The sequence below is a fragment of the Sander vitreus genome, chromosome 6 (genome assembly GCF_031162955.1).
Source record: "Sander vitreus isolate 19-12246 chromosome 6, sanVit1, whole genome shotgun sequence".
NCBI classification, from domain to species: Eukaryota; Metazoa; Chordata; class Actinopteri; order Perciformes; family Percidae; genus Sander; species Sander vitreus.
The window spans coordinates 15,114,011-15,127,254 of NC_135860.1; the positions used below are offsets into that span (position 1 = coordinate 15,114,011).

Genomic DNA, 13,244 nt, shown 5'->3' on the forward strand with positions numbered 1-13,244 from the left:
CTGCAACACCCGAATCACTGGGTCATACAACTTTGCCACTTTGTCCATCGATCATTTGTTGGACAAAATGGATATCTGTAAATTGGTAATGCCAGCAATGGCTTGTTAGTTAAAATGTCAGCAGAGGTAGTGGTCAACTTGGAGACAGAAATATTCATTAAAGTGAATTAATTCAAATGAAAGTAAATTAGTTTTGTGTTAATAAGGAGTGTTCCAGGGCGCCGACATTAAAAGTGTGTTATGCTACAAAAAGGTCATGAGCCACGACTCAATGTCACCTTCACCTTTCTGTGCTGGCTGACTTCACCCTTCTCTCTCGCCTGCAATTTACAAGTTCACCGTTTTTTCCTGTCATATTCAAAGCAGTGTCAGTTTAATGTTAACTCATCTGAATATAACACTTTATAATGTTTTTGAGACGCACTGAAGATACTGTTGCTGAGCAGAGTCAAAGTGTATGACACATGGAATTATCTTCCGTAAGTAACTTTTGGATGTCAGACAGAGACAGTAAATGTGTTCGTTAGTTATCGTTCTTTTTAAACAAAAAACCAAACCCACAAATACTAACACACAATGAAGGCTGTTATGTTATGTTTTAAACTCTGAGGCCGCTGTAAAGTCACTGGTGTTAAACACTCCACATTGACCTTTAGGTACATGCGTCACATTGACACCCAGTGCCAAAAAAAAAAATCACTCAAGTCTGGCGTTGCATGTAAGCCCCTAACTTTCAGTTTCTCCTGTGCACTGAGGTGGTTGGTTCACCTGGTTGTGAAGGGGGAGCCACACATGGAGATAGCATGTGACATGTGTAGATACCCAAGGACAGAAGAAGGATTTTCTTTGTATTTATGAATCAAAAACTCATTGTGCTAAATAGAAAAAATAATGTACTGAGCCACACTGGGGTTAATCGTTTCTAGACGGACTCATTAACTATTGTCGACATCATTTCCCATTATTTCTACAAGCATGAGATGTGAATTTAACAGAATCAGAATCAGAAAGGGATGTATTGCCAAGTAACACTTACAAAGGAATTTGCCTTGGTTGTGGTTGCATACATAAACATTATTATGAAATAACAATAAATACAGAAACAAATATGTACATATAACTGTTAAACATTAAGAAAGAAAAAGGTGGCTGTATGGATTAGTGCAGGATGTGCAAACATGTTGAGGGACAGCACAGCCAGCGGTGCACAGTGAATATTATGCTTTTTAAAATTGAAATGTGTAATTTAAATCCTCCTCTCATGTCACACATCCCCAACCTCCTGCTTTCTCCTTCACCTTCTTTTTTCTATCTCCTATCCTCCATATCTCCTCCTCCTCCTCCTCTCCCAGACTGTGATCATGACACCCATAATGCATCTGTTGTTGCTCCCACTCCTGTTCAGCATAGTGAGTACATAACACTGCCAACTGTTTCTTCTGTCCTTCAATACATATTTATAGTAAATGCACTAATACTTGAACTTGTTACAAGGATGCTTAGATTTATTCATGAACAATTTATGGGACAGTTGTGGTGCGTAGGCAATGCATGCATGCAGACTTTTATGGTATATAAAGCATACTGTGGAAAGAAAATATTAATAACAAAGTGAAAAAAATATGTGCAAGAAAAATTTTGGTAACTTATTTAAAACACATTAAAAAAGTGCAAATTGTTTCTAAATTGATCGTAAGTCCTTTGTCTGTAGACTTTGCTCTCCTGTTCTGCAGTGGGATATAAGAGTTGTCATTTTGGTTCAATAAATAACTGGGCTGTAAAAACCCGCCCTCAATGCCTCACTACATTCAGCTACAGTACGGAGCTGAAGCGAAAAGGGCAAATGTAGGCGTGAGTGTCCGAAGTTCAGTTTGACCTTAGCATGTACTATATTCAATGACCTTTGACCTCTGTTACTGTGCTCTGATAGGCTGGTGCGAAGGATCTGGAGGAAAAGAAGGGCCCGTTTGAGAACACGGTGCTGAATGTGCCAGAGGGGACTCCAGTGCCATATCCCATCTATCAGGTATTATACACATGCCGGCAGTGGTGAAAAGTACTTAAGTACACTTTTGAGGTACTTGTACTTATTTCCATTTATGCAACTTTATACTTTGCTCCACTACATTTCAGAGGGAAATATTGTACCTTTTACTCCACTACATTCATCTGACAGCTACTTACTCTTCAGATTAAGATTTTACATTAAAACATCTGATAAGCTTTCAAAATGCAAAACCAAACCCCTTACCTAAATCCACTTGAGGTCACAGGTTTCAGATTGTTGGTTTGAGTTGTTAGCAGTGATTTTCCCTCTAAACCACCCCTCAGATTTATTTTATGATCCTTTAGAAGGGGCAGACCCCTAGGTTGACAAACACTGAACAAGTTTATTTTTTTTCCTTTTGTCTGTGATCAAATGAAGTGTCAAAAGGCTACACATTAATCTGTCTTTTCATTTTTCTCCCTTCCTCCCCATCTTCCACTCCATAGTTTCAGGTGACCCATCCAAGTGTTAGTGATTTCAGGCTGAGTGGAGAAGGTAAGGAAGACATTAGGATTTCAAACGACGGGTGGCTATACCTGGAGAAGCCTCTGGACTGGTCTCAAGATGATCATTACATTATCATGGTAACGTGGTCCTTATAAACACACAGAAAAATCATACTTTTGTATTGTGGTAGCAATAACACATGTATTTATACATACTTGTGTTTGTGTGTGTGGCTATATCCAGGTGGAGGCGCTGGCAGGTGATGAAGTTGTGGATGGCCCAGTTTATGTGACCATAAATGTGTTGGACATCAACAACAATGCTCCGTTCTTCAACCAGAGCACCTACACAGCTGTGGTCAGAGAAAACAATGCCGCAGGTGTGTATTTTAAGTACTCAAATGAGAGGAGAGGGAACTGTTACAACTAACAGTGGCATAGATAAAAATGTATACAGTGGCCATAGAACAGTTAGTATGGATGTACAGGTTGTTCACACTTAAAGCTGTAAGTATTGAGAACATACAGCCACACATTCGGGGTGGCGGTAGCTCAGTCTGGAGGGAGTTGGTTTGGGAACTGGAGGTTTGCTAGTTCAAGTCCCCATACAGACCAAATAATGGTGGTGGACTGGTAGCTGGAGACTCTGGGGCACTGCCAAGGTGCTCTTGAGCAAGGCACTGAACCCCCAATTGCTTGGGGCGCCTATCCATTGACAGCTCCAGCCCCCTCACTCTGATATCTCTCCATTAGTGCATGTACGTGTATTTCAGGTCTGTGTGTAATGTGTATTCTAACAATGCAACAACAATGGAACCTTTTGTACTTTGAAGTAAATGTGATTGCCTTTCTGTAGATCAGTGGAATTGTGTGACACCACTTGCAGGACTGTGTATTGCGTCCTCTGCATGCACGTGCATCCAAAAAGCATTGAGTTTCAAAGCTACACCGTCAGAAAACAACAAGAAAACATGGACAGAGTGAAAAGAAAACATGGTTCTTGGATTAAGCTCTTCAGCCCTGCTGGTGGATCAATCATTACAAACTAAAACTCTGTAGACAAACTTTGTTCAAACCCACAGTTTTTTATTTCAAATTCTAGCAAAGATAATAGAAAATGTTTTCAAAAAGTAGTATGTCAGGGAAATGTGTATGAGCTTATTCATAAGACATCTAGAATATTTCCATTTGAAGTGATAGAAAACAAGTCTTGTGCATACTTTTTTTTAATTTAATTTTTTTTTACTTTTAACTCTAATATTAGTACTTGTGTTTTTAGATTTGTTTCTTTGCACTATTCTTTGTTCAATATGGTTTCGTTTGTGTACTACTGCTGCGACATGTGAATTTTCCTCCGGGGATAAACAAAATATCTACCTAGATTTAAAGGAGGTATAAGGTTGCTATTTGGCAGTGGGCTCTCGTGTATTGGATGTAGGTGATTTCTAGGATGCATCAACAAGACAAAATGTCCCTCATTACAGCTGTATTACTATGCAATGATAAGCTAACTTTGACAAAGAGATAAAGGTGACTTAATGTTCAATGTGATGAACAGCTCAACCTGCAGCTCAAGTCTGCAGTTTTTGCAGAGTGATTTTCATACGGTACTAAATTGAAGGGGAAACAATGGCGGTCTCCTAAAAACCCACAAACTGTTGTGCTTTTGAATGTTGTAAAATAGTACAACCAATGTGTAGTTCATAGGCTGTAGCATCTCTAAAAGCACCATTTTAGTTTCTAAAGAATTCCTGCCATGCATATTGGTTAAGCAATATTTCTATATGTTTACTGACATCCAGTCATTATAGTTCTGTTTTGTAATACTCGGACTATCATCTCCCTGTGGTAAGACTTTAACATCACTTTTGTCTGTTGTTTCAGGTATCCCATTTACCCGTGTGTTTGCGTTGGATCAAGACGACCCACAGACTCCCAACGCTCATCTGAGCTACAGCCTGGTCAGCCAGATCCCCAACAATCACCACATCCTCCTGTTCCAGATCGATCCTAACACGGGAGAGATCTCCACCACAGAAGCAGGTAGTAACACACAAATTAACTAGGTGCACCGTCCGTGGGAAAGTTTGTAATCTGTATATTTCTGCCTGTAATCTGGCATTATAGTGTCACTGTAAATCCAGATTACACAGCTCATCTTGTGTGTTCAAGAGTAACACTGATTGGAGGCAGATTACCTAAATGTGTCGCATGATGTTGATCACTGACTATTTTGAGTGTGTGTGAGCATGAAAATGAGTCTGTTTTTGAAGTTGCCTGTTTACATCTGTGAGCTGTTTGGCATCGTACTGAACAATATTTGATGTGTGTGTGTGTTCTGTAACAGGGGAAAGGATGCTCAAAGCCAGACAAGGCATCCAGTATGGCAGAGGAGAGGATCGGAGCATTGATGCTCTGAGGACAAAGTTTAACGACTACTGTCCAGTGCAGAATATCCCCTATGAAGAAAACCCCTTCTTCACCTGTGTGGAGAGAGCAGGTTTGTATCCAGAAGAATAAGACAAATTTCATCATTATAAAATTAGGAAATCTTATAAGAAAGTTGAGAAATACTAAACTGCATACACATACTTTTGTTTATTTTGACTTATCTTAAAAGTGATGAGTGATCCCGACCGAGGGATTTGTGCTGTGTAAAAACTAGAGGGTGTGAGAGTGACAGGGGGTGTCAATGTAGATGAATGCAGACTGTAATGAAGAAACGCCTGTCAGCGATTAGTGCTGGTGGTGTGATTTATTGGGTGTTGAGTTGATGAGTTCAGCCAGGGAGAGTGGTTAAGCCATCACCGATGTGACTTTTCAAAATTAGAGATCTACTGAAATGTTTTTGTGACGTTCAACCCTTCAACATTTTCTTATCGTTCCCTATACAATGGCTCTAATTGCAACTTTTGTCTTCCTCTGTGGTGTCAGAAATAAGGAGGAGGAATGTGGACCCCCTGGAGGACCCAGACTACACCCTGTCTGTGCGCGTGCAGGACCTGGGAGGAGTGTCGGAGACCTCGCTGAGTGGAAACGCCATAGTGCACATTGTCGTGCAGCAAAACCTGTGGGTCAATCCTGGACCTATAACTGTTAAAGAGCACTTAAAGGAAATGTACCCATTAGTCATTGCAAAGGTGTGGTGGGATGCCAAATGCAGACCTGTTAAAGTACACTCACTATACCTACTCTGTATGCAGTTACTAACCTTCCCACTCTGGCCTCTTTTCTCCCTTTTTGGATTTAGGTCCAGTCTAATGAGCCTAACGCCATCTACAAGTTAGTGCAGAAAGAGCGAGACCTGAAATTCCCTTTCCAGATCACAGAAGATGGAGAAATACATCTGACAGATGAGCTGGACAGGGAAGACAAGGACATGGTATACAATACATGCTTAGTTTGCTCAATAAATCGCTTTTATCCTACATAAAAATGACAACGTACTTCTTAGGGATTATTCTTGAACTTGTGTTCTGTTTCAGTACATCCTGGTGGTGTTTGCACTGGATAGCAATGACAAACAGCTGGATCCACCCATGGAGATTCAAGTCTTGGTGGAGGATCTAAATGACAATGCACCAGTGTGTGCAAATAAGGAGAGTGTGTTTGAGGTGCAGGAGGACGAGCCAGTAGGTAAGATATATATGTGTGTGTGTGTGTGTGTGTGTGTGTGTGTGTGTGTGTGTGTGTGTGTGTGTGTGTGATTGTAACAATAACACATTCATCCTGTAGAGTGTGGCGTTCATACTGTATGCTTGAAGGTTAGAATGCTGCCTCATTCAGCCAAAGTATTTCTTAAACTACTATTCGCTTTCTTTGAATGCTATCTCACCATTGCTTCTTCTGTTTTCTGTGTTTCTGAGTCCATATTTATTAAATGTCTAAGATTTACACTTAAGGTTAAAAATGAAAAGTTCTTCAAGGAGTGTGAAGGGTAAGACACATTTGCCATAGTGTGGAGAAGTACTCAGATCCTTTACTTTTTAGACTCATATGTTATACTATTGTTGCATAAATATGGATACATCAACGTGTAAGCATCACATAAATGTTGCAGCTGGTAACCTGCTGGTAACTGAGTGGTGATGCCGCAGTGGATATGACACATGCCTTTGGTGTGGGAGATCTGGGTTCAATTCCCACTGTGATACATCAACCAATGTGTCCCTGAGCAAGATACTTAACCCCTAGTTGTTCTTTGACATATATAGCAATTGTAAGTCGCTTTGGGTAAAAGTGTCAGCTAAAAGACATGTAATGTAACGCTGGGGCTATTTGTAACTACTTAATATACTGCAGGGTAGCTTAGTTGATAATAATACATTATAATTTATTAGGTGATTATATTTAGTATTTACATATTGTATCTGCAAAGTAAATAGTAACTAAATGTGTCAGATGAATTAAGTGGAGTGAAAAGTACAATATTTACTCTGAAATGTAGAAGAAGTAGAAGTAGAAAATAAATTAGTCAAGTAAAGTAAAAAGTACCTAAAAATAATTTCACTCAAGTACAGTGAATTTACTTTCCACTACTACAAGTGACTTCTACTTAAAGTGAAGTGTAAGAGAAATCTGCTTTAGGGACAGCTCTCCTGTGGTCACATTATTAAACACTTGTATACTTAAATCATAGGAAATTGGCTGAAATTGAAACAAAAAGCAAACTCAACTGCATCAGCAAATAAATTCTGCTGCCGTTATACATCAGAGAAAGTATATGATTCAGAGAATTTAGTGCGGACAATGACGGATGCATGGAAAAATTATTGCAAACAAAATCAAAATTCAGCTTTATTCTTGTTGTTTGATAAATGCAAAAGAAAGTTCCTATCAAATGCAGGCAAATAATAGGCTAAAAATATCTTATTCTGAATTATACATATTGCTATTATTGCTATTTTGCACAATCTTTTTGGAACGTGTCTCAAAATGTGTGTAATCACCTCTCATTCTGCCCTGCAGTCATCTACAGTAGGATCACTCTTACTGTAACAGCCACCTTCAATTCAAGAACATTTTTATTCTTACTCTTATAATACTTGGTGGTTATAATACTACCGTGGTTCCAGGTAGCCTGATCGGACAGCTGTTGGCCCATGATGACGATCAAGCCGGGACACTGAACGCTCAGCTGACTTTCACCATTGTGTCCCAAAATCCACCCACCACACCCAACTCCTTCTCCATTGACGCTGCTTCTGGAAGAATCCAGGCATTACGCTTGCTGCAGCGAAAAGACCAGCAGGTGTTTAATCTCAATGTCAGAGTCAGCGACCCAGGTAATACACACACTGCATGATGCAACACACCTGTTAATAGAGGTGAGTGCGTTTTAACGAGTACTTTTTGTGTCACAGTGTTCAGCACAGAATGTAAGGTCGTTGTCAAGGTCATTGACATCAACAACGAGATGCCTCTGTTTGAGAAGAACGATGTAAGTGTGTGAACCACTTCCTGTCTCTTACATTTCTCTTGCTGTTTGCCTGATTTCCTTCATGTTTCTGTGTGCAGTATGGCAGTCACACTCTGGCAGAGGACACTCCTGTTGGACACACAGTGCTGACCATCAGTGCAACAGACGCTGATGACCCAGACAGCGGCAGCTCCTTTATTGAGTTCCACATCACTGCTGGTGACGATGATAACATTTTTGTTGTGGAAACCGACGGCAAAGGCGTTGGCCATCTGGTCATAGCTAAGGTACGATATCTCCATTCTCTACATCTCCCACACAAACACACACACACACACACACACAGATGATTTCATACTCAACTCATTGACTTTGATCTGTTTGAATTGTTCACTGAAACATTCAAGGTCCCTTTTACCATAAAAAGTTTACTATTAACCTCTCATGGTGTATGTTTTGTCTTTATGTGATATACTTTTATATAGGATTTCAACTAATGATTATTTTCATCGTTTATTATTTCATTGATTTCTTTTTATTAATAAATGTATGAATTAGTCTATAAAATGTCAGAAAATATTGTAAATTTGCCTTCAGTCCAAGGTGTCGTCTTTAAAAATGTCTTGTTTTGTCTAACAAAAAAACCCAAAGATTTAAAATATATAATGACATAAAACAGAGAAAAGCTGCAAATCCTTACGTTGGAGAAGTAAGTGTTTGGCATTTTTGCTTTATAAATGACTTAAACAATCGATTATCAAAATAGTTGGCAAAATCACACAAACATTGAAAATCAAACATTACACACAGTATTTTTTCAAAGATTTCTTATGAAAATGGTACTGACAGCTGCTGTTCACAAGAGTTTAAGCTAATTCTATAGCTGCTGGATCTGACTTCTTACTACATGTGTTATGAAATAAGAAGATAATGTGACTTTGAATGTACATTTAAAATGCCTTAGATAAGCAGAGAGCAGAGAGGATATTACAGCTCCAAGGAATGTGACAGAGTCACAACTCTGTTCAACATACTCTTTTCCTCCTTTGTTCCTGCTTTTTCTAACCAGCCTGCTTGTCCCCTAACAGCCTCTGGACTTTGAGTCTTCTCCCACCTACAAGCTCCAGATTGATGCTCGTAACCCAGAGCCGCTGATGATGGGTCTGGAGTACGGCAGAGAATCCACAGCCTTTGTTTCTGTGTCTCTCACTGACATAGACGAGGCTCCAGAGTTCAGTCTGGACATACTGGATGTGACTGTGCCTGAAAACACCACCAAAGGATCAGTGCTGCTCACTGTGGAGGCAAAGGATCCAGAGGGCAAAGAGATCAGGTAAATACACACAGAAATAACATGACACAGGCAGTAGTAACTACCAAAACAGCTCCGAGCTATATACCCAAATACAGACTTCAAAATATCCTCTTAGAAACCTAAGGTTAGACAACACTGACACTATGTCCATGTCCTTCTGCAGTTTATGAGCTTAAACAAGATGTGCTGGATGATGAAAGACTGAACACAAACACACACACATGCACATCTTTCATAGCTTAATCATTTTCAGATTACATCAGCACTGGCTATGTTTTTAAACGGTACTGCTACTGTTAGGACTATCACATGTACCCAAGCCACTCCCCCAGTTCAGAGCCTGGTGTATCGTGGATGATTTCTAATATCTGCCCGCTGTGTGTGTGTGTGTGTGTGTGTGTGTGTGTGTGTGTGTGTGTGTGTGTGTGTGTGTGTGTTTGTGCGTGTGTGTGTGTGTGTGTGTGTGTGTATGTGTGTGTGTGTGTTTGTGTCTGGTTGCTATTGTGTGTTGTGCAGTTTTAAACTAGACGGTGACACTCGGGGCTGGCTGGTGATCGATGCTGCCACTGGAGAGATTAAGACCAAAGACAAGCTGGACAGAGAAACCCTAGAGACTTTTGAAGTCACTGTCACTGCATTTGAGAAAGGTGAGATATGAGACTCATATCACAGCTTATTAGTGTTTTTGTGTTGTTTATTAGTTGTTACAAAGGCCACAACATTTTTCAAATTAATTCTAGCTCACAGTACTTTTGTTTTGTCCTGTTTAATTACATTTTAATTAAACAATCCTAACAGATACACTAAGAACGTTTCTGTCTACTAGGTTTAAATGATATAGTTTTTTTTTGTTTATGTTGTGTACTATTGTAAACTGTATTTATGACCTTTGACCTTTTGAAACGTGCCATTGTCGGCCGTTACACAACAACGAAGTAGTGTTGAATCAGGAAATCTTCTTCATACTTTCGGATTTCCCTCTTAAGAGAACCCTGAAAAGTCTTCTGAGCGCGTTTTGTCTGTGAGGCTGCTGGATGTGAACGACAACTTCCCTAAACTGATGGAGACCCAGGCCTTCATCTGTGCGAAGACACCCAAACCTATCATCATCAAGGCCCAAGACACAGACAGTGCCCCCTTCTCTCAGCCCTTCACCTTCAGCTTCATTTTCGCCCATGGCAAGAAATCTCCCAACTGGGACCTGAAAAGTATTGACGGTACGCTGACATACTGTACTACTGAAGTGATGTATCAGAATATGGTGTAAAACTGAGTTGTGCTTTCAGATCATTGCATTTTTCTTGTTGCCTTTTGTATGTCATGCAGGTACAACAGCTAAACTGACTCTGAAGAAACAACCAACTGAAGATAAAACCTTCACTCTCCCCATTAACATTAAAGACAATGCAGGCATGGGAATCACACAGTCATTTGAGGGTGAGTTCATTCTCTAAGTTAAAGGGTAAATCTGGCGACCAATATCTACATTGTTCCTTCATTACCATGAACACAGGCACTGTCATTTGTTTTCAGTCAATCCCACATTCATCTAGCCTGGCATCACTAGACTAATTTGCAAATGGGTATTAGTCTGGAACTGACTAAAAGGCCTCTGCAACCAACAACCTACAACCAATCAGAGCAACGAAACGACATAGCTCTGAGCGATACATGCCGGGTCACAAAATTTCTCAAATTACAGCTAAACAGCACACTAAAATGTATTTCTGAAAATGGTCCCCAACAAATGTACGGTTTTCTCCACTACAGTGCCCAGCTGTTTTAGGAAATTACTGAACCTTTTTTAAGCTTTTTTTTAAACATACAATGTTATTTTGTGACCAATTTTTGAAAGAATTATCTCTTTAGTAAGAACAAATGTGCTCACAGCTTAGTCAGAAGGGATATCAGTAGGTATTTAAAGACTGTATTTTTATTATTATATTTTATTTATATTTTTTAGCAGGAAAAGACAGGTTACACAATTTCAAGGGCTGAGATAAGAGATGGATGTTGATGATGAACTAACACATTGTTGGTTTGTGTCTTTTAATGGGATTTCTATACAGAGATTAACCTCAGTCGCAAACGTTAAAGTCAAACTAATAATTAATACTTATTAGTACTAACTTAACTTACTAACTATGGCACTTTACTGCACATCAGGTATCTTATAAAAGTTGAATGTGTGTTGCTCTCTAATCTCTATACCAGTGAGAGTATGTAACTGCACAGAGCTGGGCTACTGCTACTTCGCACCAGCTGAACGTGCCTTCAGGTGGGGGATGGGACCCACCATTGGGATCCTGGTTGGCATTGTGGGATTCTGCGGTAAGACTGACAAACTCTCAAATAAAAGTCTGTTATCTGGAAAAAACAAACTTACACATGAACTGGCAGCCATCATACTGTACAGTCGGTTGTTATTATCTAGTTTTGTGTCTGTGGTTTGAGTCCATTTTTGTTCCCAGCTGTAATTGACTTTTTTTTTTGGTCTTGTTGCAGTTATTATCTTCATTATAGTGATCAAACGTGCAAATAAAGGGGGCAAGAAGACGACTGAAGAACAAGAGACAAACGCCTTGATGTAGAGACTGCACACACACACACACACACACACACACACACACACACACACACACACACACACACACACACACACACACACACACACACACGCATAGTTGTACTTTTATACTTCAACCGTCACATCTACATGCCTAACCTGAACTTAATTCTGGCCTAAACCCTCAAACCAAGACCTATAGGCTCATTTACAGTTTTTTTCCCTTCTGTTGATCAAGAAAATGTTTTCCTGCCAAATCAACTAATAAAACAAAAAAAATAATAAATAAATCCTCACTAGCACAACAGCAGAAGTGAGGATCGGATTTTCCAACAGTGTCCTTACTCTCAAGGTCTAAAAGTTGAATCAATTATCACAAAGATAGATGTGCACACACACACACACACACACACACACACATATACATTTTTACATAAGATTTATTTTATTTTATTTACAAGAGAGAGTTGATTAATAAGTGCTGTGCATACTTAATTACTGTCAGGTGGCCCCGTGCTAATCATGTATTCATAAAGCTTGTTAACGTTTTTATTTGAATTTCACTCCCAGACTCAGGTTGTTTCATTAGAAGTTTAATCATCTCACATAATTCAATTAGTTTTTTGCGCCCAGAGCCTTTGTGTCTTAATTCTCTTCTGCTTGAATGTTGTGTTACAGCTAGAAATATCTTTAATGTTAAGAAACATCTTAAACCCCAGAATGTCATTGTGTGTAATGAACAAAAACAACTGTGTTTTGTAATGAGCAGTCACTGCTCTGTGTCCCAATAAACAAAGAAACTGGGAACCAGTCTGGTTTTTATCTCATTGTGTGCGTTTGCGTGCCTGTGTGGGTGCGTGTGCAGTACATGTCAGAGCGGACGCGTGTTGCAGCAGGTGATCAGAGACATAAGCATCCACACCTCAGCTTGACACAAACAACTTCCTATACGGTCTCTGACTAACATTTACTCTGTGCTTATTAATCAGTGCTGTTGCATTTGTCTTTTTCTCCCCCCCTCTTCCAGTCTGTCAGTGAGTAGTTGAGGCCACGATGCTGCTTCAGAGAGTGTTGCTCTGAGTCATCTGACAGTGGGAGACAGGCCGTAGATTGTTAGTAGTGCTGAAAGGATGAATTGGCATAATTATGGGCTTTTGTGCAGCACAAAGAGGCCACAACACACAAAAACACACTGACACATGCAAGAGTTGAATGTGGGAGCCACATGTGCTGCCATGACTGTGCATCTTTGCTGTGTGTGTGTGTGTGTGTGTGTGTGTGTGTGTGTGTGTGTGTGTGTGTGTGTGTGTGTGTGTGTGTGTGTGTGTGTGTGTTTGTGTGATAAGTCATCCAACAGCTCCCAAAAGTCAAACGGAGAACATTATCAGAGGAGTGGACTGAGCTGCGGCCTCATAATGACAAACTCAACTTGGAGCCTCTCCAGTGTTTAT

The 13,244-nt window shown here is 39.8% G+C and overlaps 1 protein-coding gene across 1 annotated transcript; it reads left to right on the forward strand.

Annotated features, from left to right (window-relative positions):
* The first annotated feature begins 1,361 nt into the window (after window positions 1–1,361).
* Window positions 1,362–12,591, forward strand: cdh17 (cadherin 17, LI cadherin (liver-intestine)). Its single transcript, XM_078251859.1, has 18 exons — window positions 1,362–1,409; window positions 1,931–2,026; window positions 2,494–2,631; window positions 2,738–2,873; window positions 4,378–4,536; window positions 4,841–4,993; window positions 5,428–5,633; window positions 5,744–5,875; window positions 5,979–6,129; window positions 7,569–7,778; window positions 7,857–7,933; window positions 8,011–8,199; window positions 9,001–9,245; window positions 9,744–9,874; window positions 10,214–10,444; window positions 10,554–10,664; window positions 11,442–11,558; window positions 11,733–12,591. Exons 1-18 carry the CDS (start codon window positions 1,362–1,364, stop codon window positions 11,816–11,818), a joined length of 2,616 nt encoding a protein of 871 aa, XP_078107985.1. The 3' UTR covers window positions 11,819–12,591.
* Window positions 12,592–13,244: the final 653 nt, after the last annotated feature.